Genomic DNA, 23,906 nt, shown 5'->3' on the forward strand with positions numbered 1-23,906 from the left:
ACCGGAGCACCCAGAGGAAACCCACGCAGACACAGGGAGAACGTGCAGACTCCGCACAGACAGTGCTAGCCGGGAACCGAACCTGGGACCCTGGAGCTGTGAAGCAGCTGTGCTAACCACTGTGCTACGCCTTATATGAATTGTATGAATTGAACCATGGCGATCAAATATAACCCCTCTCCCACTAATTCTACCCCAAAAATCCTTGAATTTGTTTTATGATGTTAAAATTACAAACCACTGTCCACCAAAATTACCACCTTTACTTCCATCCATTTCAGCCAGCATATTTAGAACCATAGAATTTCGACAGTGCAGAAGGAGGCCATTCAGCCCATCGAGTCTGCACCAACACTCTGAAAGAGCACCCTTTCTAGGCCCACTCGCCCGTCCTATCCCATAACTGTACGTGCCCAATCCACTTAAACCTGCACATCTTTGTACTGTGGGATGAAACTGGAGCACTCAGAGTAAACCCACGCAGACAAAGGGGGAGAGTGCAAATTCCACACAATCAACCATGGCGGAAATTGAACCTGGGTTCCTGGCTCTGATGCAGCAGTGCTAACCACCTTAAAACCCTCACCGAGCCAGAGTTTCAGCTCAGGCTCCCAAGATGTTAACTATCAATCTTATCTATGCCCCTCATTATTTTATAGACCTCTATAAGATCACCCCTAAACATCCTACGCAGCAGGGGGAAAAGTCCCAGTCTTTCCAGCCTCTCCTTATAACTCAAACCATCAAGCCCTGTTAGCATCCTAATAAATCCTTTCTGCATTCTTTCTCGTTTAATAATATCCTTTCTATAACAGGGTGACCAGACCTGTACACAGTATTCCAAGTGTGGCCTTGCTAATGTCCTTATACAATTTCTTTTTTTAAACAAACAATTTTATTGAGGTATTTTTGGCATTGTAAGCATTATACATTAGTGTGCAAATATCAATTACAAAAACATAGTGCAAATAAAAGTTCCTCTCTAGCAAATAGACCCACCTATTCTTCCCTCCTACTCTACACTATTCTACCCCCCCCCCCCCCCCCCCCCCCAGCTGACGATTAGTTCCCCGTGAAGAAGTCGATGAACGGCTGCCACCTCCGGGCGAACCCTGATAGTGATCCTCGTAAGGCAAACTTGATTTTTTCCAAGCCGAGAAAACTTGCCATGTCCGACAGCCATACTTCGGTCTTTGGGGGATTTGAGTCCCTCCAGGCCAACAGTATTCGTCCCCAGGCTACCAGGGAAGCAAAGGCCACAACGCCGGCCTCTATCCCTTCCTGGATTCCCGGGTCCTCCGACACCCCAAAAATCGCCACCTCTGGACTCATCGCCACCCTTGTTTTCAATACCTGGGACATGACATCCGCAAATCCCTGCCAGTACCCCCTGAGTTTTGGGCATGCCCAGAACATGTGGACATGGTTCGCTGGTCCTCCCGCACATCTAGCACACTTGTCCTCCAGTCCAAAGAATTTACTCATCCGAGCCATCGTCATGTGGGCCCGGTGAACTACCTTGAACTGAATCAGGCCGAGCCTGGCACATGTTGCGGTTGCATTTACCCTCCTCCGATCGTCTGCCCATACGCCTCCCTCCAACTCCCCACCAAGCTCCTCCTCCCACTTGAATTTCAGTTCCTCAGTCCCTGTGTCCTCCGCTCCCATAAACTCCTTATAAATATCCGAGACTGTCCCCTCTCCTACGTCTCCCCTGGAAACTACCCTGTCCTGGATCCAGTTTGGTGGAAGGCGTGGAAAGGACAGGACCTGTCTACGTACGAAATCCCGCGCCTGCAAGTACCGAAAGTCATTTACCCTTGCCAGCCCGAACTTCTCCTCCAGTGCCCTCGTGCTCGCGAAGCACCCTTCCAGGAACAAGTCACCCATCCTTCCCATCCCCGCTCTCTGCCACGCTCAAAACACGCCGTCCATCTTGCCCGGGACAAATCGGTGGTTGTCGCATATTGGGGACCAGACCGCGCTCCCACTTCCCCCACATGCTTCCTCCGTTGGCCCCAAATCCGCAGAGCCGCCACCACTATAGACTGGTGGAGTACCTGGCCGGCGGGAGCGGCAGAGGAGCCGTGACCAGGGCTGCCAAGCTGGAGCCCCTGCACAAAGCAGCCTCCCGCTCCCAAACCGACCCCGTACCCACCATCCATTTCCTTATCATGGCTATGTTAGCCGCTCAGTAGTAGTTGCTGAGGTTCGGCAATGCCAATCCTCCCTCGCTACGATTCCGTTCCAGCATCCCCATCTTTACCCGCGGGGATTTCCCCGCCCAAACAAATCCCAGGATGATTTTATTGATCCTTTTAAAGAAGGACCGCGGAATGAAAATAGAGAGACACTGAAAAATAAACAGGAATCTCGGGAGGATCGTCATCTTCACCGTCTGTACTCTCCACGCTAGTGACAGCGGGAGCGCATCCCATCTCCGAAACTCGCTCCTCATTTGCTCCACCAGCCTAGACAAGTTCAACTTATGCATCCTGCCCCAGTCCCACGCCACTTGTATCCCTAAATACCTGAAACTTTCCCCAACCAGCCTAAACAGTAGCTCCCTCAGCCTATTCTCCTGACCCCTCGCCTGCACCACAAACATCTCGCTCTTTGCCATGTTCAACTTGTACCCGAAAACCGGCCAAATTCCCCGAGGTTTTCCATAACCCCATCCATCCCTGCCACTGGATCCGGCACGTACAAAAGCAGGTAATCCGCGTAGAGCGAGACCTTGTGTTCTACCCCCCCCCCCCCTGACCATTCCCTTTCATCCCCTTGCCGCTCTCAGAGCAATTGCCAGCGGTTCTATGGCCAACGCAAACAGAGGGGGCATCCCTGTCTTGTCCCACGGTATAGTCGAAAATACTCAGATGTCGTCCTGTTCGTCCTTACACTAGCCTCCGGGGCCTGATATAGCAGTCTAACCCAGTCCACAAAGTCTTCCCCAAACCCAAACCGTCCCAGCACCTCCCCGTAATAGTCCCACTCCACCCGGTCAAAAGCCTTTTCGGCATCCATTGCCACCACTACCTCCACATCTCTGCCCTCCGGGGGCATCATAATCACATTGAGTAGCCTTCTTAGGTTGGCTCCAGCTGCCTGCCCTTTACAAACCCCATTTGGTCCTCCACAATCACGTCCGGTACACAGTCTTCGATTCTGGACGCCAGGATCTTGGCCAGTAGTTTAGCGTCAACATTAATCAAGGAGATTGGCCTATAGGACCCACAGGCTTCCGGATCTTTATCCCGTTTTAATATCAGCGAGATGGGGCTTGCGACATCGTCGGGGGTAACACCCCATTGTCCCTCGCCTCATTAAACACCCTAACCAGCACAGGCCCCACTATCCCCGAGAACTGTTTGTAGAACTCCACTGGATACCCGTCCAGCCCCGGGGTTTTACCCGACTGCATGGCCTTCAGGCCCCCCATTACTTCTAATCGGGGCCCCCAGCCCCTCTACCATCCCCCTGCCCACCTTTGGGAAGGTCAGCCCATCTAAGGAGCGCCTCATCCCCTCCGGCCCTGTGGGGGGTTCCGAGCTTGCTGTAAAAGTCCCTGAATACCCTGTTCAATCCTGCCGGGCCTCCAACCCGGTTCCCTGCCCTGTCCACTACCGTCCCTATTCCCTGGCCGCCTCCCTCTTCCTAAGTTGCTGTGCAAGCATTCTGCTGGCTTTCTCCCCATACACATACACCGCTCCCCTTGCCATTCTGAGCTGCTCTAGGGCCTTCCCAATGGATAGCGCCCCCAGCAGTCTCCGTCGTTCCCTAAGTAGCTCTGCCCTCGGGGACTCCTCATATTCCCTGTCCGTCCATTTCATCTCCTGAACCAGTCTGTCCATCTCCTCCCTGTCCGTTCTGTCCCTATGGGCTCGGATTGAGATCAGTTCCCCTCTCACCACCGCCTTCAGCGCCTCCCAAAGCACCGCTGCTGAGACTTCCCCTGTATCGTTGACCTGCAGGTAGTTCTGCATGCATTTCCCCACTCTCTCACACACACCCTCATCGGCCAACAATCCCACCTCTAACCTCCATTGTGGGCGCTGGTAACTTTCTTTGCAGACCTGCAGGTCGATCCAATGTGGAGCATGGTCCGAAATAGTGATCGCCGAGTATTCTGTATCCCTCACCCCCTCCAAAAAGTCCCTACTCATAATAAAGAAGTCAATACGAGAATAAACCTTGTAAACATGTGAATAGAAGGAGAATTCCTTCCCCGTCGGCCGACTGATTCTCCAGGGGTCCCCCCCCCCCCACCCATCCTCCCCATTTGTTCCATGAACCCCCTCAGTTCCTTTGCCATTGCCGGGACCCTGCCCGTTCTGGAGCACGACCGATCCAGGTCAGGATCAAGGACTGTATTAAAGTCCCCACCCATAATCAGCTTGTGCGAATCCAAGTCGTGGATTTTCCCCAGCAGCCTTTTGATGAAATCTACATCATCCCAGTTTGGAGGGTAAACATTCACTAGGACCACCCTCACCCCCTCAAGCTTACCCCGGACCATGAGAAATCTACCACCCCCATCCTCAACTGTGCTGTCCGCCTCAAATTGAACCCATTTGTTAATCATGATCGCGGCCCCACTGGTCTTAGCGTCGTGCCCCGAATGGAAGGCCTGGCTAACCCAGCCCTTCTGTAATCTAATCTGGTCAGCCACTTTCAAATGTGTCTCATGCAGCAACATTACATCCGCCTTCAGAGCCCGTAAGTGCGCGAACACACGTGCCCTCTTGACCGGCCCGTTTAACCCTCGAACATTCCAGGTGATCAGCCTGGTTGGAGGGCACCATGCCCCACCCCCACCCCCCCTCCCCCTACGGCGATCAGCCATTCCCCTTCTTGGGCCCACCCCCTGCCCATGAGCCGTGCCTCCCCTGGTCCGCCTCTTGGCAGCTACCATCCCCGACCTCTTCCCTGTTACCTGGTTCAGTTCCCTCCCTCGTCAGCAGATCATCATTCTCTCTCTCCCCCCCCCCCCCCCCCCCCCCCCCCCCCAGCAACAACCCCCTGTAACCTAACCCCTGCCATATACTGGCTGTATACACCCCCCCCCCCCCACCTCGCTCCCGTTGCCTAGCTCAAAGCAGCTAGCCTGGTGACTCAACTCCGGCGCCACCATGTCTCCCACCTATTGTCCCCCGCCCATCAACACCACTTCCCCAGAGCAGCCCTGTTCGAGCAATCGCTCTGGGACCGAAACAGGGAGAAAACAAACAAGAACAAAGCTCGCCCCCACAATAGTGCAATTCAAACTGTGTAATGAGGTGGGCGTTACCACCCACCCCCCCTCCCAACATTACCAGAAAAATAGCAAAAATAACCCGTACAGCCCCCCAGCACCCAATAACTTAACCTTTAACTATGACTTTGGCTTTAACTTTAAAACTTGCAAACAGGCAGAAACAAACACAAGAACACCCCAAATTCTAAGTAAAAGAACATGCCGAACGACATCGCTAACACGAAGGGCAATCCACAAACAAATGCAAACATCCCTTGAACACTAACTTGAGTCAATGGGACCAGTCCATGCCCCTTAGCGAAGTCCATTGCTTCCTCCGGGTCATCAAAATAATGCTGCTGTTCCCGGTATGTGACCCAAAGCCGCGCCGGAAAAAGTAGCCCGAACTTGACCTTTTTAAACAGGATCTCTTTAATTTGCCTGTAGGCTGCCCTCCTTCTGGCCACCTCCTGGCTCAGATCCTGATAGATCCGCAGGACACTGTTGTTCCATAAGCAGCTCTTCGTGTTCTTGGCCCACTGTAGGACCCGCTCCTTGTCCACGAGCCTATGGAATCTGACCACCATCGCCTGGGGGCCCCCCTCCCCTCGTGGCTGCCTCGCCTGCACTCTGTGTGCCCTGTCCAGCTCCAACGGACGCGGGAAGAAACCATCCCCACCAGCTTCTGCGGCATGCCTGTCACATATGCCGTGGCATCCACTCCCTCGGCCCCCTCTGGGAGCCCAATGATTCTCAGACTCTACCGGCGAGACCTATTTCCCAGGTCCTCCAGCCTGTCCATCAGCCTTAATTGTTGCTCCTTCAACATTCTAATTTCCACGTCCGCTATCGTTTGGAAATCCGCCTGCTCCGTCTTCTCCAATGCCTGAACCATCTTATCCTGGGTGTCCAGCCTTTGGTCCAGTCGCTCACTGAAGCGGTTCCAAATTATCCCGCTTCAGTACTGCAAAGCTCTCCTTCATGACCCTCAGCATGTTGTCCAGTGCTGTCTGGACCGTCCATTCCGAGGTCCGGTGGTCGGCCATCTTTCCTCCCACTTGAACTTCCACACCACCTTTGTTCAGCCCCTTCTTCGCCTGTTTTCGCTCCCTTCTACTCCTTAAGTCCATACAACTCTGTATGGATCCAGATCTACAGTGCTCAAAAGTTCAAAAAAGTTAGGGGGCAAGGTCTGAAAGTCTGACCGGAGCGAGAGCCCCCAAATGCGCGACTTACTCCCTCATAGCCGCCACCGGAAGTCGCCGTCCTTGTACAATTTCAACAAGACGTCCCAACTCCTGTATTCAGTGTCCTGACCTGTGAAACCAAGCATGCCGAATGCCGCCTTCACCACCCTGTCCGCCTTTGACTCTACTTTCAAGGTGCTATGAACCTGTACTCCTTTGTCATTGATATAAACTGCCCTTTTTTCTTTTTAAAAAAAAATACTTTTATTAAGTTATTTGAAAATGTTTATAAAAATGGCATAGACAGTGGCATCAACATGGTATAATAAACATTTCCCCCCATTCTTCACACACCCCAACCATACAACAGCAATCTGCCGCCCCCACCTCCCCCCTGGAATCCTGCATCTGCTGCCATTTTAATTTTCCCTGAGAAAGTCGACGAACGGCTGCCACCTCCGGGTGAACCCTAGCATTGACCCTCTTCAGGCGAACTTTATTTTCTCGAGACTGAGAAACCCAGCCATGTCACTAACCCAGGTCTCTACACTCGGGGGGGCTTCGAATCCCTCCAGATTAACAAGATCAGTCTCCGGGCTACCAGGGAGGCAAAGACCAAGACGTCAGCCTCTTTCGCCCCCTGAACTCCCGGCTCTTCCGACACTCCAAAGATCGCTACCTCCGGACTCGGCACCACCTGTGTTTTTAGCACCATGGACATTGCCTTAGCAAAACCCTGCCAAAACCCTCTAAGCTTCGGGCATGCCCAAAACATGTGGACATGATTTGCTGGGCTTCCCACGCATCTCGCACACCTATCATCTACCCCGAAAAACCTGCTCAACCTAGCCGTTGTCATGTGTGCCCGGTGGGCTACCTTAAATTGTATCAGGCTGAGTCTGGCACATGAAGAGGAGGTATTAACCCTGCTTAGGGCATCTGCCATAGACCCGCCTCTATCTCGCCTCCTAGCTCGTCTTCCCACTCGCCTTTAACCTCCTCCACTGGAGTGTCCACCGCCTCCGAAAGCTCCTGGTAAATATCTGAAACCTTCCCCTCCCCCACCCAGGTACTGGAGACTACTCTATCCTGTATCCCCCGTGGCGGCAGCAGCGGAAAGGCCGGCACCTGTTATCTCAGGAAGTCTCGCACCTGCAAATACCTAAACCCGTTCCCTGCTGGCAATTCAAATTTATCCTCCAAAGCTTTCAAGCTGGGGAAGCTCCCATCTATAAATAGATCCCCCATCCTTCTAATTCCTGCCCTTTGCCAACTCTGGAACCCACCATCTAGCCTACCCGGTACAAAACTCTGATTATTATAAATCGGGATCCAAACTGATGCTCCCTCCACTCTCTTATATCTCCTCCACTGCCCCCAGATTCTCAGAGCCGCCACCACCACCGGACTTGTGGAGTATCGGGCCGGCGAGAACGGAAGAGGTGCCATTATGAGTCCTCCCAAACTGGTGTCTTTGCATGACGCCGCCTCCATCCGCTCCGATGCTGACCCCTCCCCCCACTACCCACTTCCTAATCATGGCTATATTAGCCGCCCAGTAGTAATTGCAGAAGATCGGCAGCGCCAGCCCACCCTCCCCCCGACTGCGCTCCAGTAACACTTTCTTCACTTGTGGGGTTTTACCCGCCCACACAAAGCCCGAAATAACCTTATTCACCAGCTTGAAAAATGCCTTAGGGATGAAGATGGGGCCACTGAAAGACAAACAGAAATCTATAGAGGACCGTCATTTTCACGGTCTGTACCCTCCCCGCCAGTGAAAGCGGGAGCTTGTCCCATCTCTTAAAGTCTCCTTCCATTTGTTCTACCAACCGGGATAGGTTTAACTTGTGCAGTGCCTCCCATTCCCGGGCCACCTAGATTCCCAGATATCGAAAGCTCTTCCCTACCATTCTAAGCCGCAGCTCTCCCAGTCTCTTCTCCTGTCCTCTTGCCTGAATCGCGAACATCTCGCTTTTCCTCATGTTCAATTTATACCCTGAAAAATTGTCAAATTCCCCCAGGATTCGCATTACTTCCCCATCCCCTCCAATGGGTGTGAAATATACAAGAGCAGGTCATCTGCGTAAAGCAAGACCCCCCCCCCCCCCCCAGCTCAACGCAGCCCTTTCCAGTTTCTAGAAGCTCTTAACGCCATGGCCAATGGCTCTATGGCCAGAGCAAACAGTAACGGGGAGAGGGGGCACCCTTGCCTCGACCCTCAATGTAGTTTGAAGCACCCCGACCTCAGCCGGTTCGTACACACACTCGCTACTGGTGCCTGATAGAGCAACCGCACCTGGTCAATAAAGCCCTCACCAAACCCAAACCTTCCAGCGCCTCCCACAAGTAATTTCACTCCACCCGATCAAAAGCCTTCTCCGCATCCATTGCTACCAACACCTCCACCTCCTCTCCTTCTGAAGGCATCATAATAACATTTAAAATCCTTTGAACATGGCCTTGAGTTGCTTGAACAAAGAACAAAGAAAATTACAGCACAGGAACAGGCCCTTCGGCCCTTCCAGCCTGCGCCGATCTTTATCGAAACCTGTCTTCTATTTTCCAAGGATCTACATCCCTCTGTTCCCCGCCCGTTCATATATCTGTCTAGATGGATCATAAATGATGCTATCGTGCCCGCCTCTACCACCTCCGCTAGCAAAGCGTTCCAGGCACCCACCACCCTCTGCATAAAAAACTTTCCACGCACATCTCCCTTAAACTTTCCCCCTCTCACCTTGAAATCATGACCCCTTGTAATTGACACACCCACTCTTGGAAAAAGCTTGTTGCTATCCACCCTGTCCATACCTCATAATTTTGTAGACCTCAATCAGGTCCCCCCTCAACCTCCGTCTTTCCAACGAAAACAATCCTAATCTACTTAACCATTCTTCATAGCTAGCACCCTCCATACCAGGCAACATCCTGGTGAACCTCCTCTGCACCCTCTCTAAAGCATCCACGTCCTTCTGGTAATGTGGCGACCAGAACTGCACACAGTATTCCAAATGTGGCCTAACCAAAGTCCTATACAACTGTAACATGACCTGCCGACTCTTGTACTCAATACCCCATCCGATGAAGGCATGCATTCTGTATGCCATCTTGACCACTCTATCGACCTGCGTTGCCACCTTTAGGGTACAATGGACCTGAACTCCCAGATCTCTCTGTACATCAATTTTCCCCAGGACTCTTCCATTGACCGCATAGTCCGCTCTTGAATTAGATCTTCCAAAATGCATCACCTCGCATTTGCCTGGATTGAACTCCATCTGCCATTTCTCTGCCCAACTCTCAAATCTATCTATATTTTGCTGTATTCTCTGACAGTCCTCCTCGCTATCTGCAACTCCACCAATCTTAGTATCATCTGCAACCTTGCTAATCAGACCACCTATACCTTCGTCCAGATCATTTATGTATATCACAAACAACAGTGGTCCGAGCACGGATCCCTGTGGAACACCACTAATCACCTTTCTCCATTTTGAGACACTCCCTTCCACCACTATTCTCTATCTCCTGTTGCCCAGCCAGTTCTTTATCCATCTAGCTAGTACACCCTGAACCCCATACGACTTCACTTTTCCATCAACCTGCCATGGGAAACTTTATTAAACGCCTTACTGTATATGACATCTACAGCCCTTCCCTCATCAATTAACTTTGTCACTTTCTCAAAGAATTCTATTAGGTTTGTAAGACATGACCTTCCCTGCACAAAACCATGCTGCCTATCACTGATAAGTCTATTTTCTTCCAAATGTGAATAGATCCTATCCCCCAGTATCTTCTCCAACAATTTGCCTACCACTGACGTCAAGCTCACAAAGAACAAAGAAATGTACAGCACAGGAACAGGCCCTTCGGCCCTCCAAGCCCGTGCCGACCATGCTGCCCGACTAAACTACAATCTTCTACACTTCCTGGGTCCGTATCCTTCTATTCCCATCCTATTCATATATTTGTCAAGATGCCCCTTAAATGTCCCTATCGTCCCTGCTTCCACTACCTCCTCCGGTAGCGGGTTCCAGGCACCCACTACCCTCTGCGTAAAAAACTTGCCTCGTACATCTACTCTAAACCTTGCCCCTCTCACCTTAAACCTATGCCCCCTAGTAATTGACCCCTCTACCCTGGGGAAAAGCCTCTGACTATCCACTCTGTCTATGCCCCTCATAATTTTGTATACCTCTATCAGGTCTCCCCTCAACCTCCTTCGTTCCAGTGAGAACAAACCGAGTTTATTCAACCGCTCCTCATAGCTAATGCCCTCCATACCAGGCAACATTCTGGTAAATCTCTTCTGCACCCTCTCTAAAGCCTCCACATCCTTCTGGTAGTGTGGCGACCAGAATTGAACACTATACTCCAAGTGTGGCCTAACTAAGGTTCTATACAGCTGCAACATGACTTGCCAATTCTTATACTCAATGCCCCGGCCAATGAAGGCAAGCATGCCGTATGCCTTCTTGACTACCTTCTCCACCTGTGTTGCCCCTTTCAATGACCTGTGGACCTGTACTCCTAGATCTCTTTGACTTTCAATACTCTTGAGGGTTCTACCATTCACTGTATATTCCCTACCTGCATTAGACCTTCCAAAATGCATTACCTCACATTTGTCCGGATTAAACTCCATCTGCCATCTCTCCGCCCAAGTCTCCAGACAATCGAAATCCTGCTGTATCCTCCGACAGTCCTCATCGCTATCTGCAATTCCACCAACCTTTGTGTCGTCTGCAAACTTACTAATCAGACCAGTTACATTTTCCTCCAAATCATTTATATATACTACAAAGAGCAAAGGTCCCAGCACTGATCCCTGTGGAACACCACTGGTCACAGCCCTCCAATTAGAAAAGCATCCCTCCATTGCTACTCTCTGCCTTCTATGGCCTAGCCAGTTCTGTATCCACCTTGCCAGCTCACCCCTGATCCCGTGTGACTTCACCTTTTGTACTAGTCTACCATGAGGGACCTTGTCAAAGGCCTTACTGAAGTCCATATAGACAACATCTACTGCCCTACCTGCATCAATCATCTTAGTGACCTCCTCGAAAAACTCTATCAAGTTAGTGAGACACGACCTCCCCTTCACAAAACCGTGCTGCCTCTCACTAATACGTCCATTTGCTTCCAAATGGGAGTAGATCCTGTCTCGAAGAATTCTCTCCAGTAATTTCCCTACCACTGAAGTAAGGCTCACCGGCCTGTAGTTCCCGGGATTATCCTTGCTACCCTTCTAAAACAAAGGGACAACATTAGCAATTCTCCAGTCCTCCGGGACCTCACCCGTGCTCAAGGATGCTGCAAAGATATCTGTTAAGGCCCCAGCTATTTCGTCCGTCGCTTCCTTCAGTAACCTGGGATATATCCCATCCGGACCTGGGGACTTGTCCACCTTAACGCCTTTTAGAATACCCAAAACTTCCCCCTTATGCCGACTTGACCTAGAGTATTTAAACATCCATCCCTAGCCTCAACATCCATCATGTCCCTCTCCTTGGTGAATACCGATGCAAAGTACTCATTAAGAATCTCATCCATTTCCTCTGACTCCACGCATAAATTCCCTCTTTTGTCTTTGAGTGGGCCAATCCTTTCTCTAGTTACCCTCTTGCTCCTTGTATACGAATAAAAGGCTTTGGGATTTTCCTTAACCCTGTTAGCCAAAGATATTTCATGACCCCTTTTAGCCCTCTTTATTGCGCGTTTGAGATTTGTCCAACTTTCCCGATATTCCTCCAAAGCTTTTTCGGTTTTAAGTCGCCTAGATCTTATGTATGCTTCCTTTTTCATCTTAGCTAGTCTCACAATTCCACCCGTCATCCATGGTTCCCTAATCTTGCCATTTCTATCCCTCATTTTCACAGGGACATGTCTGTCCTGCACTCTAATCAACCTTTCCTTAAAAGATTCCCACATTTCAAATGTGGATTTACCCTTAAACAGCTCCCAATCCACATTCCCTAGCTCCTGCCAAATTTTGTTATACTTGGCCTTTCCCCAATTTAGCACTCTTCCTTTAGGACCACTCTCGTCTTTGTCCATGAGTATTCTAAAACTTACGGAATTGTGATCGCTATTCCCAAAGTAATCACCGACTGAAACTTCAACCACCTGGCCGGTATCATTCCCCAATACCAGGTGCAGTATGGCCCCTTCCCGAGTTGGACTATTTACATACTGCTCTAAAAAACTCTCCTGGATGCTCCTTACAAATTCTGCTCCATCTACGCCTCCAACACTACCTGAGTCCCATTCAATGTTGGGGAAGTTAAAATCTCCCATCACGACCACCCTATTGCTCCTACATTTTTCTATAATCTGTCTACATATTTGTACCTCTACTTCACGCTCACTTTTGGGAGGCCTGTAGTAAAGTCCCAACAATGTTACTGCACCCTTCCTATTTCTTAGCTCTACCCATATTGCCTCAGTGCTCGAATCCTCCATCGTGCCCTCCTTAATCACAGCTGTGATATCATCTCTGACCAGCAATCCAACTTCTCCACCCCTTTTACCTTCCTCTCTATCCCTCCTGAAGCACCTATACCCTGGGATATTTAGTTGCCAGTCTTGCCCTTCCCTCAACCAAGTCTCAGTAATACCAATAACATCATATTCCCAGGTACTAATCCATGCCCTACGTTTATCTGCCTTACCTGCTACACTTCTCGCATTGAAACAAATGCACCTCAGACCACCTGTCCCTTTGTGTTCATAATCTCTTCCGTGTCGACTCTTCCCCTTAGTCACATTGAGTTTATTATCTAGTACCTTACTGGCTTTAGTTGCTGCCTCTTTACTGACCTCTAACTTCCTAATCTGGTTCCCATCCCCCTGCCACATTAGTTTAAAACCTCCCCAACAGTGTTAGCAAAAGCACCCCCTAGGACATTGGTTCCAGTCCTGCCCAGATGTAGACCATCCAATTTGTAATGGTCCCACCGCCCCCAGAACCGGTTCCAATGTCCCAAAAATCTGAACCCCTCCCTATTGCACCAGCTTTCAAGCCACATATTCATCCTGACTTTACAAATCCCGTCTGGTCTTCCCCTATCACCCCCGGGACACAGTCCTCTATCCTTGTGGCCAGTATCCTAGCCAGCAGTTTGGCGTCCACATTCAGTAGAGAAAACTGCCTGTATAACTTGCATTGCTCCGGATCCTTCTCCCGTTTCAGGATCAATGAAATCGAGGTCTGCGACATTGTTGGGGGGATGACTCCCTTCTCTCTTGCTTCATTAAATGTCCTCACCAGCAGTGGGCTCAATGTCTCTGAAAACTTCTTATGGAATTCCACCGGGGCCTTGCCCGCCTGCATGCCCTCCAGCCCTTTGATTATTTCCTCAATCTCAATTGGGGCTCCCAGCCCTTCCACCAGATCCTCATCTACCCTCGGGAACCTCAACTGATCAAAAAACTGCCTCGTCACCTCCACCCCAGCCGGGGGTTCCGACTCATATAATTTACTATAGAAGTCCTTAAACACCTCGTTCACCTTCGCTGGGTCCAGGACAGTATTCCTGCCTCTACTCTTTACTTTACCTATCTCCCTGGCCACCTCCCTTTTCCTGAGCTGATGCGCCAACATTCTGCTTGCCTTTTCCCCGTACTCATAAATCACCCCCCTTGCCTTCCTCAACTGTTCCACCGCTTTCCCTGTGGTCAACAGCCCAAACTCTGCCTGTAACCTCCGCCGCTCCCTCAGTAGCCCCACGTCCGGGGTCTCCGAGTACCTCCTGTCCACCTGGAGTATCTCCTCCATTAATCTATCCCTCTCAACCCGTTCCGCCTTTTCTCTGTGGGCCCGTATCGAGATTAATTCCCCTCTGAAGCCTTCAGAGCTTCCCAAACCGTCGCTGTGGAGTCCTTCCCCGTATCATTTGTTTCCAGGTAGTTCTGGATGGACTTGTTAACCCGCCCACAGATCGCTTCGAGCGCTAGCAACCCCACATCCAGTCTCCACACCGGGCGTTGCCCTCTCTCCATAGTAACCCGTAGATCCACCCAATGCGGGGCATGATCCGACTCTGCGATTGTCGAGTACTCAGTATCCACCACCTCCGGAATGAGCACCCTGCTCAGAACAAAAAAGTTGATGCGAGAGTATACCTTGTGGACATGTGAGATAAAGGAAACGATTTCGCCCTTTGCCGTGCAAACCTCCGTGGGTCTACTCCCCCCATTTGTTCCATAAACCCCTTCAATTCCTTTGCCGCAGTCGGCCTCCTTCCAGTCCTGCATTCCTGTCCAATTCCGGATCAATGACTGTTAAAGTCTCCTCCCATGATCAGGTTACGTGACTCTAAGTCTGGGAACTTACCTCAAACCCGCCTCATAAATTCCACATCGTCCCAATTCAGAGCATATATGTTCACGAGTACCACCCGCTGGAGTACCCCTCCAGCTTCCCACTTACTATTATGTACCTACCCCCCTTGTCTGACACAGTTCTCCCTGCCTCGAATGCCACTCGTTTGCTGATCAAGATCGCTACCCCCCTGGTCTTTGAGTCCAGCCCTGAGTGGAACACTTGGCTAACCCACCACTTTCTCAATCTCGTCAGGTCTGTAACCTTTAGGTGTGTCTCTTGTAGCATTGCCACACTCGCCTTCGGTCCCCTCAAATGCGCAAACACGAGAGCCCTCTTGACCGGCCCACTCAGCCTTTTGACGTTCCATGTTATCAGCCTGCTCGGGGAGCTTCCAGCCCCTCCCCCCCGCCCCTGCTGACTAGCCATCACCCTTTTTTGGCCAGCCTCTACCTCATGCCCTCCGCCTCCTCGAGCCCCCCCTCGGGCAGTTGCCGTTCCCGACCTCACATTTGTTGCCTATTAACAGTTCCTCCCCTGTCAGCAACGCACATCCCCCTTCCCCCCCCCCCCCCCCCCCCCCCCAGCAACAACACTAGAAACCCAACCCCCCCAAGTCGAGCTCCAGCTTCACACCTGCTCAGCCCCCCCACTGCGCTTCCGAGAGTCAGCTGACCCGTGCTGACTTGATAGCGCCCACCCCTGGCACCAAGCAGTCTGTCTCCCCATTGTTTCTCTCCCCTCTCCCCCCACATGGGCAAACATTTTAAAAGCATCACATTCCCCAGTAAATAAACATCAGAAAAAACAGTGAAGAAACAGCCACTTTAGAAAAGTAATCACCCAAAAAGCAGAATCAACCCCAAAGCCCATCCCCCCTCTAACCAGCTCCCTGCAAGACAAAATTATACAACCCAACACAACAAATCGCCGCCACTCCAAAGCTTCAGTGTCTTTGTATTCGCCTCCAGCCTCTTTTCTTTAATAAAAGTCCATACTTCGTCTGGTGTTTCAAAGTAGAAGTCCCGTTCCTCATGTGTGACCCACAGACGGGCTGGGTACAACATCCCAAACTTCACCCCCTTCTTAAAGAGGGCTGTTTTTGCCCGATTAAACCCAGCTCGCCTCTTGGTCAGCTCTGCGCCCAGGTCCTGATAAATGCACAGCTCACAGTTCTCCCATTTGCTGCTCCGTTCCTTCTTGGCCCACCGCAGAACGTGTTCCTTGTCCAGGAAATGGTGAAAGCATGCCACCATGGCTCTCAGAGGCTTGTTCGCTTGGGGCTTCTTCGCGAGGGCTCTGTGCGCTCTATCCACTTCCAGGGGCCAAGGGAACGCCTCAGCCCCCATCAACCTCTCCAGCATGTCCGTCACATAAATCCTCGCATCCGATCACTCACTGCCTTCAGGGAGGCTGACAATTCTAAGATTCTGCCTCCTGGACCTGTTCCCCAGGTCCTCCAGCTTCTCCTGCATTCTTTTCTGGCGGTCGTTCATCATCTCCACCTTGGTCTCCAGCACGGTCATATACTCCTCGTGCTCGGACACCTTTTTCTCCACCTCCTGGATCGCTCTCCCGTGGGTCTCTTGATTCTGCACAACTTGATCAATCGAAGCCTTAATCGGATCCAGTGTGTCCTTCTTCAGCTTGGCGAAGCAATCTTCGAAAAACTTCAGCTGCTCCGTCGACCACTGTGCCATCTCCCCGCGGCCCTGCTTCTCCGCCATGCTTTTTCGTGTTACCAGCTCTGCTCGCGTCTTCCTTATAGGACTTTGTCTTCTCACACGGCCACTTCTGGTCCAATTCTCCATACAGTCTCACTCTTCACCAGTTTATCCCATAAAATCCAGAAGAAAACGGAGGAAAACGGTCCAAACATCTGTCACAGGTGGGAGCTATCAAATGTGCGACCTACTCCATGGCAGCCGCGGAGAGTCTCCAAACTGCCCTTTTTTCAACAGCTTGTAGTGCACAGTTCAGCCACAGAGTGGCATTTGCAACATTCCAATATTTTTGACCATCTCTCGGGTGTTCCACCAGGCAATCTGTTTTAGACAGCAGCAAAGTTATAATTTCTTACACTGTTCACCTTTGAATCTGATCGATGGAGAAAATTATAAAAATCTAAGTCAATATTAAAAGAACCTCAGGGAAATGATAACAAAATTAAGCCAGAAAAGATTCATTGCTTGTTTTATGCAGTTTAATTCACCATTCAGATTTTCCACTGCTTTCTTTTCACTTACCGTAGAACATAATTTAACCAAGAGGAGAGGATGATTTCAAACTCCAAATCCTGTGCCACCCATTTTCTTTTCAAGGATGAACTGATTCTGTCAATTGGCCAGTAGATGTATTTGGAGAAATATATATTGTATCAAAAATGTAATTCAGTTAATTTCTGCCTTCCAAGAAAGGAAATTACTTGCATATATAATATATAATGTTTTTCATGTGCTCAGATGGTTTTACTGCCAGTTATGTATCCAAAATCCTCGAGGCTAATTGCGTTTTGGATTTCAGATAATTTTGCTTTTCAAATAGTGCATATAGAGCTAGGCCTACTTACATTGTGGGCGGCATGACACGGTCCCACTGCTGCCTCATAACCCTAGGGTCCCGGGTTCAATTCTGGCCTCGTGATGACTGTCTGTGTGGAGTTTGCTCTTTCTCCCCGTGTCTGCGTGGGTTTCCTCTGGGTGCTCCGGTTTCTTCCCACAGTCCAAAGATGTGCAAGTTAGGTGGATTGGCCATGCTACATTACCCCTTATTTTGCAAAAGGATAGGTGGGGTTACTGGTTTACGGGGATAGGGTGGAGGCACAGGGTGCTCTTTCCAAGGGCCGGTGCAGACCCGATAGGCCGAATGGCCTCCTTCTACACCATAAATTCTATGATTACAACAGCCTAAGTCCAGGTTAGCAATAGTGTAAAGTAAATAAAATGGCTAGAAAAGTAAAATGTATTATGGAATAATAAATACACAGGGTACCTGTAATAAATTGCACCCGTGGCGCCATCTGTGATTCTGCTTGTAGGAGTGGGTTCAAAGTGCCAATGTGCAGACCAGACATCCTGCGCTAAAGGTTAGGTGCAGTCAGTGAAGTTTGTGTTTGCTTGGATCATGTCAGCTTGGGTCAAGGACTTGCTAAAGGTTGATGAGGTTCAAAAAAGTGCAATTTTTGGACCTGTTTGGTTTTTAGAGGTGTTCGATTTTTGGATTTACGAATCAAAGATACTCAACCTGTACTTTCAAAGTTCAGTGTCATAGTGATGTAGGCAAATACAGCCAATCCAATTGGAAACGAGATAACAGACCAAACGGCTTGTTACTGGTGTTGTTGTTTGAGAGATCAGTATTAGCTAGGACACTGAAAAGAATTTCATTGCTGCCTTTGGGATCTTATAAATACATCTGAGCAAGGAATTTAAAGCTAGTGGAAGGTGGCACCTCTGGCAGGGCCCAGTTATTTCCACCTCGATCATGTCATAAGGAATTGCTGTTGGCTGATGGTTGCATTGATCAACTCTATTTACAATTATTTACATTATTTAAGTTTTCTGTGCAGACATGCTGCAAAAGCTGAACAACTTCCAGGCTTGTACTGATGTGAAACAGGTAGCATTCGCACCACACCATATCAAGCAATGATTATCTTGAACAAGGGCATAACCACCTCCCTTGGGATTCAGTGGTGTTACCTTCAGCAAATTTTCGACTATCAACGTCCTAGAGGGCACCATTGACCAAATATCAGCTACATAAATGCTGTGGCTACTGGAATAGGTTGGAGACCATGCATTTTCTGGTCAGTGGCTCACGTGACTATCACCTGGAAGGCCGAAATTCAGTGTGCGATAGAACACTCTCTACTTGCCAGGATAGGTGCAGCTCCAGCAACACTAGATAAACTCAAAACTATCCAGGACAAAAAAAAGCATTTGACCTGTACTCCATCCACTGGTTAAAACATCGCCTTCCTCTACCATTGGCGAGCCGCAACTGCAGTCTAATGTGTCTATAGGATGTACCTGATGCAATTTTCCAAGATTCCTTTGACAGCATCTCTTAAACCCATGATTTCTATCACCCAAGAAGGAAAAGTGCATCATCTGTATGGGAGCATCATCACTTCCAAGTTCCACTGCAAGTCACACATCAGTATTTCTTCATTCTTATTGGTTCAAAATCCTTTGATGTCCTCCTTAAAAATAGAATTGTGCAAGTGCCTTCACCACTGCAAACAGCAGCGAATCAAGAAGAAGGCCCGTTACCACTTTCCAAGGTCAACTGGTGATGAACCAGAATGCCAATCTTATCAGTGGCATCCACATCCTGAGAATGCATTTTGGGGGGGAAACTGCTAACTATAATCTTTGTTTTTTTAATCTTGGCTGTTCCTGCCAGCAGCCAAATACTGTATAAAATCTAACAGATGACACAGTTAGTTTGTTGAACAAAGTGCTAGAAATACAAAGCAAGTAAGTAAACATCTGTGAAGAGAAAAATCAAGGTAATCTTTTAAGAGTTGCTGTTTATTTAGTTAAGTTTATCTCTGTTGATACTATAATAACCATTGATAACAACTAGTGATTAAAAAAGAATGACATAATTCCTAGATCTACAAAACCACTTTTACTTAAGAGCTAGATAACATTCTGGCCCAGTCAGATCACTGATTAATGTATTAAGTGAGTTTTGTTGCCGAAGATAATTTGTGTTTTGTATATTCATGCACACATATAAAGCAGCAAACATAAAACCAATTTTATTTGATTTGGTTTTCAGAAATTCCAGACTACAAGAACCGTATTCAGGGTATTACTGAGCTAATCAGGCTATTACCTAAACCGAACCATGACACTATGCAAGTGCTATTCAAGCACCTTGTCAAGTAAGTGTGAATTACTTTGTACCTGTGATGAGTTTTCTCAAGGCAGAGCATAACTGTGATCAAAAATAAATATTGTGCATAACATGTTGACCATGTTTGATGACAGTGGCATAGTGGTATTGTCACTGGACTAGTAATCCAGGCAATGCTCTGGGACCCATACTCACCATAGTTAGAATTGACTTTGATAAATACATGCAACTCCAGATCCACAGCAATCTAAAATGCTCTGTGAAATGGTCTAGCAAGCCACTCGGTTAAGGGCAATTAAGGATGGGGAATAAATGCTGGACCAGCCAGTGACACCTACATCCCGTGAATTAATAGAACAAAAATCCATAAATGTAAAACTCCTTTTGCACGCTGAGTTTTGTCATGTTATTTTCTCAATCAGATTTCCTTAGGGGTTGGGGGGGGGGGGGTGCATCTTGTGGTATGCCCATTGGTTAGAATTGTTTCTGCAAGTTTAGGTTTATAAATGTTTTGTCCACTAAGTTGCTGGCAGTGTGAGCTGGTTGGGGGGAACCGAGTTTAATATTTGACATTTTGAAAATCTCTAAAAACAATTCACAAGTAAATGCAAAAGATGTCACATTTATAATTTATTGGTTGATTGACAGTTAACAAATATCCCAAAACGGTACTTTAGTAGTTATTAGACTTTTTTCTCTGACAGGTTTAATGGGCAAATAATGTACAAATGCAGCAACTTCATGAAAATTAGATGGCTGTTAAAAGCAAGATGATGTGTTCACAAAGCAAACGACAGCAGCAAAATCATCTCCCAACTCTGATCATAATTCATGGGGTACTTTTTTAATATATGTTCACGGGACATGGGTGTTGCTGGCTGTGCCAGCATTTATTGTCCATCTGTAATTGCCTTTGAGGGAGCAGTTAAGAGTCAACCACATTGCTGTGGACCCGGAGTCACATGTAGGCCAGACCAGGTAAGGATGGCAGATTTCCTTCCCAAAAGGACATTAGTGAACCAGATGTGTTTTAACGACAATCAAAATGGTATCATGGTCATCTTTAGACTTTTAATTCCAGATTTTTATTGAATTCAAATTTCACCATCTGCCCAGAGTATTACCCTGGGTTTCTGGTTTACTAGTCCAGTGACAATACCACTACATCACTGTCTCCCTGCAAGTTGCTGGCCAATTTGTGCATTAATAATGCACATCCTTTCTTGTTCCCAGCAAAATCTGACCCAATATTATTCATAATATAAGCCACATTCTTACTCAATAACTTGATACTGATGTAGAACCCAAGTTATGCTCAGTATTGATGATACACTGCTTCAGTTATTAGAATTTATTTTCAAGACATTTGGTACTCATTGAGATAATAGTGATGGAATAGGAGACATTTTGTCGATTCAGGCACCCATTTTCGACATAAGACACTCTCAGGTCAGCCATAGAATCATAGAATTTACAGTGCAGAAGGAGACCATTCAGCCCATAGAGTCTGCACCGGCCCTTGGAAAGAGCACCCTACTTAAGCCCCACACCTCCACCCTATCCCCGTATGTTATTTTAGCAAAACGGAATGAGCAGTTTTCCTACAGAACAGATCTAGCGAACTAAAATATAACATTTACATCACAAATTTTAAAATGGACAGCGTGTCTATTCTCAATTGATCAGTTTGGTCTTATAAAGTAGCAGCCTTCCCTTCTGAATAAAACTGTTACAGGCCCATCCTTTGCTATCTTATATAGTACATGTATAATACAGAGTAAAGTTCCTTTTATACTATGCCCAACAATGTGCCTTACATTCTACCTCAAAAGAGGAGCATGCACTGATGTAACACTTTGACACCGATTTATAATAATATAATAATAGTCATTATTGTCACAAGTAGGCTTAAATTATTCTTTAGTATTGGAGCTGTGGCAGTGCTTACAGCCCATCAAAACAAAAAGTGAAATTAATTTATCTGATATGGTAACCTAGTATTGGTCTGTGTGGCAGCCACTTCCATTGTTATAAATAAGAAAAACGGCAAGGCATGAATTACTGAAAATGCACAACAGATCAAAGGCATTTGAAAAAGCAACGGTTAACAATTGGGGTGCTTTTATTCCCTCAGTAAATGGAACATGTTATTGGACAAGTTATTAGTAATTGCATATTGTTTGATTTTGTAGGTGTCTGTTTCTTGAACTTTTTAAAACTTTTCTCTCCAGAGTTATTGCCCGTTCTGAAGTAAACCGAATGACCAGTCAAAGTGTTGCCATAGTATTTGGCCCCACCCTCCTGAGGCCAGAAAAGGAGACGGGAAATATTGCAGTCCACATGGTATACCAGAATCAGATTGTGGAGTTGATCTTATCAGAGTATGATACCATATTTGGAAGAAGTTGAAAAAAAAATGAGCAAGTGAAATGCAAACCTACCAAAACCCACCATGAGGAAAAAAAAGATTATATTTTAAGTGTTTTTGTTTTGTACCTTGAGTCAACCAGAAAATGGTAAACTTTGCACTTGTCTTCCTCTGGTTTTTAAAAGGATCTGTTTTTTTCAGTGGTTATCAATCTTGAAAGCAGATGGCACTGCTGCAGATGTTTTGCATAAAATGTAATACAGATAGATGCAGGGAAGCATATCAATTGGTTATAACGAAGAGTAGAGACTTAAATATACTGTAGTATATACACTGGGTTCTTTTGAAACAATATTTGCCTGAGGAACTTGGCAGTACTCTTCTGTACATGTGTAGATATCTTTAGGAAATTTCTATTTCCTGCACATAGTTAGCAAACTTCTCTTGCAGCCTTTTCTGCTGTTTGGTATAGCTGAAGTCCTAATACTGTATATTGTTGCTGAGTCCACACAAAAGCGTGGCCAGGTTTTGTGTAATTTATTTTTTACAGGTTTACTCGAAAGGCAAGAGCTAAAGTATTAATGTTGATTCTTCCTGGTTGATAAATATGGACTATAAGCAATCCTGCACTTGCTGTTCCCTCAAACCTACTGTTAATACAGGGGTCATATGATCACACACTGTGTTTCAGAACACTAGTGATGTACAGATAAATAGAGTATAATACGTTAAAATAACACGCTCTCAAACAATGTATATATAATCGTGTATAGTTCCTTAACAAAGTATGTTTTTCATACAGTAACATTTTCTAATCATATTTTGCCAACTTGTAATATTCAATTGCTGGTCAGTGGACCAGCTAAGATCAATACTAAGAGCTTTTTCGGGGTATTTTATGACAGGCAACACGGGGGGCTATTCTTGGGTATACTAAGAAGCTGCGGCACTTTTTAGCTATTGGTAATTTTGATGCAGGGCAAATCTTAACCATTTGTATTTCAAATGGTACTGGAAAGTATTGTGTAGGCTTGTGCTTTCTAGGTGCACTACAACAAAAGCTGTTTATTTAAAATGTACAGACAAAATTTGAAAAGAAAATCTGCATAGCAATTTATTGTACAATAAGTGCTAACATTTGATAAAATGTCATGTGTGCACTGATTGGTATTAAAGCAGATTTACTTGATGCTCAATTGAATTTTTCCATTTTACTGATGTGGACTGGTTGTATAAACAGGTTTCTTTCGGATACTACCTGTTTCTGGGAACATGATCTGAAGATTTCTTTTGAATGTATTTTTTTAAACTAACTGCTGTATGGCGATATGCTATGTCTAATCAAAAATTAAAACAAAATTATGAAAAATCTCTCTGTTTATTTTTGAATTCTGAATAAACTTGCAAGTATTTTGATGCAGTGGTGTAATGGTTCTGGTAAGATCATAAGAAATAAGAGAAGGACCAGCCATTCAGCCCATCGGGCATGTTCCAACATTCAGTAACATCTTGGCTAATCTGATTGTGGCCATAACTACACTCACCTGCCTGCCCCCCGCCCCACTTGACATCCCTTGTCAATCAGAAATCTGTCTAACCTGGCCTTGAATATATTTAATGATCTAGCCTGAACTGCTCTCAGGGATGAGAATGTCAAAGATTAAAGACCTCTTGAGAGGGGGAAAAAACTCATCTCTGACTTAAATTGACAACCCTGCATTTTTAAATTGTGCCCCTAGCTCTAGATTCCCTCACAAGGGAAAACATCATCTCAGTATCTATCCTGTCAAGCCCCCTATGAATCATATATGTTTCACTTCTCGTTCTTAAAGACTCGAATAATTATAGGCCAAAACTGTTCAACCTTTTGTCAGAAGACAACCCCTTCTTCCCAAGAATGAACTTAGTGAGCCTCCTCAGAAC

General features: G+C 47.3%; 1 protein-coding gene across 4 annotated transcripts in view; it reads left to right on the forward strand.

Annotated features, from left to right (window-relative positions):
- arhgap12b (Rho GTPase activating protein 12b) overlaps positions 1 to 23,352 on the forward strand; it is a 422,708-nt gene extending 399,356 nt beyond the window's left edge. For all 4 annotated transcript variants that reach the window (XM_072508348.1, XM_072508349.1, XM_072508352.1 and 1 more), the window contains 2 exons: positions 19,538 to 19,643; positions 21,847 to 23,352. In XM_072508348.1, coding sequence (XP_072364449.1) covers positions 19,538 to 19,643; positions 21,847 to 22,024 — 284 coding nt within the window. In that variant the 3' untranslated portion in view covers positions 22,025 to 23,352. The remainder of the gene's footprint in view (positions 1 to 19,537; positions 19,644 to 21,846) is intronic.
- The last annotated feature ends 554 nt before the right edge of the window (positions 23,353 to 23,906 follow it).

This window comes from Scyliorhinus torazame, chromosome 6 (assembly GCF_047496885.1).
Source record: "Scyliorhinus torazame isolate Kashiwa2021f chromosome 6, sScyTor2.1, whole genome shotgun sequence".
NCBI classification, from domain to species: Eukaryota; Metazoa; Chordata; class Chondrichthyes; order Carcharhiniformes; family Scyliorhinidae; genus Scyliorhinus; species Scyliorhinus torazame.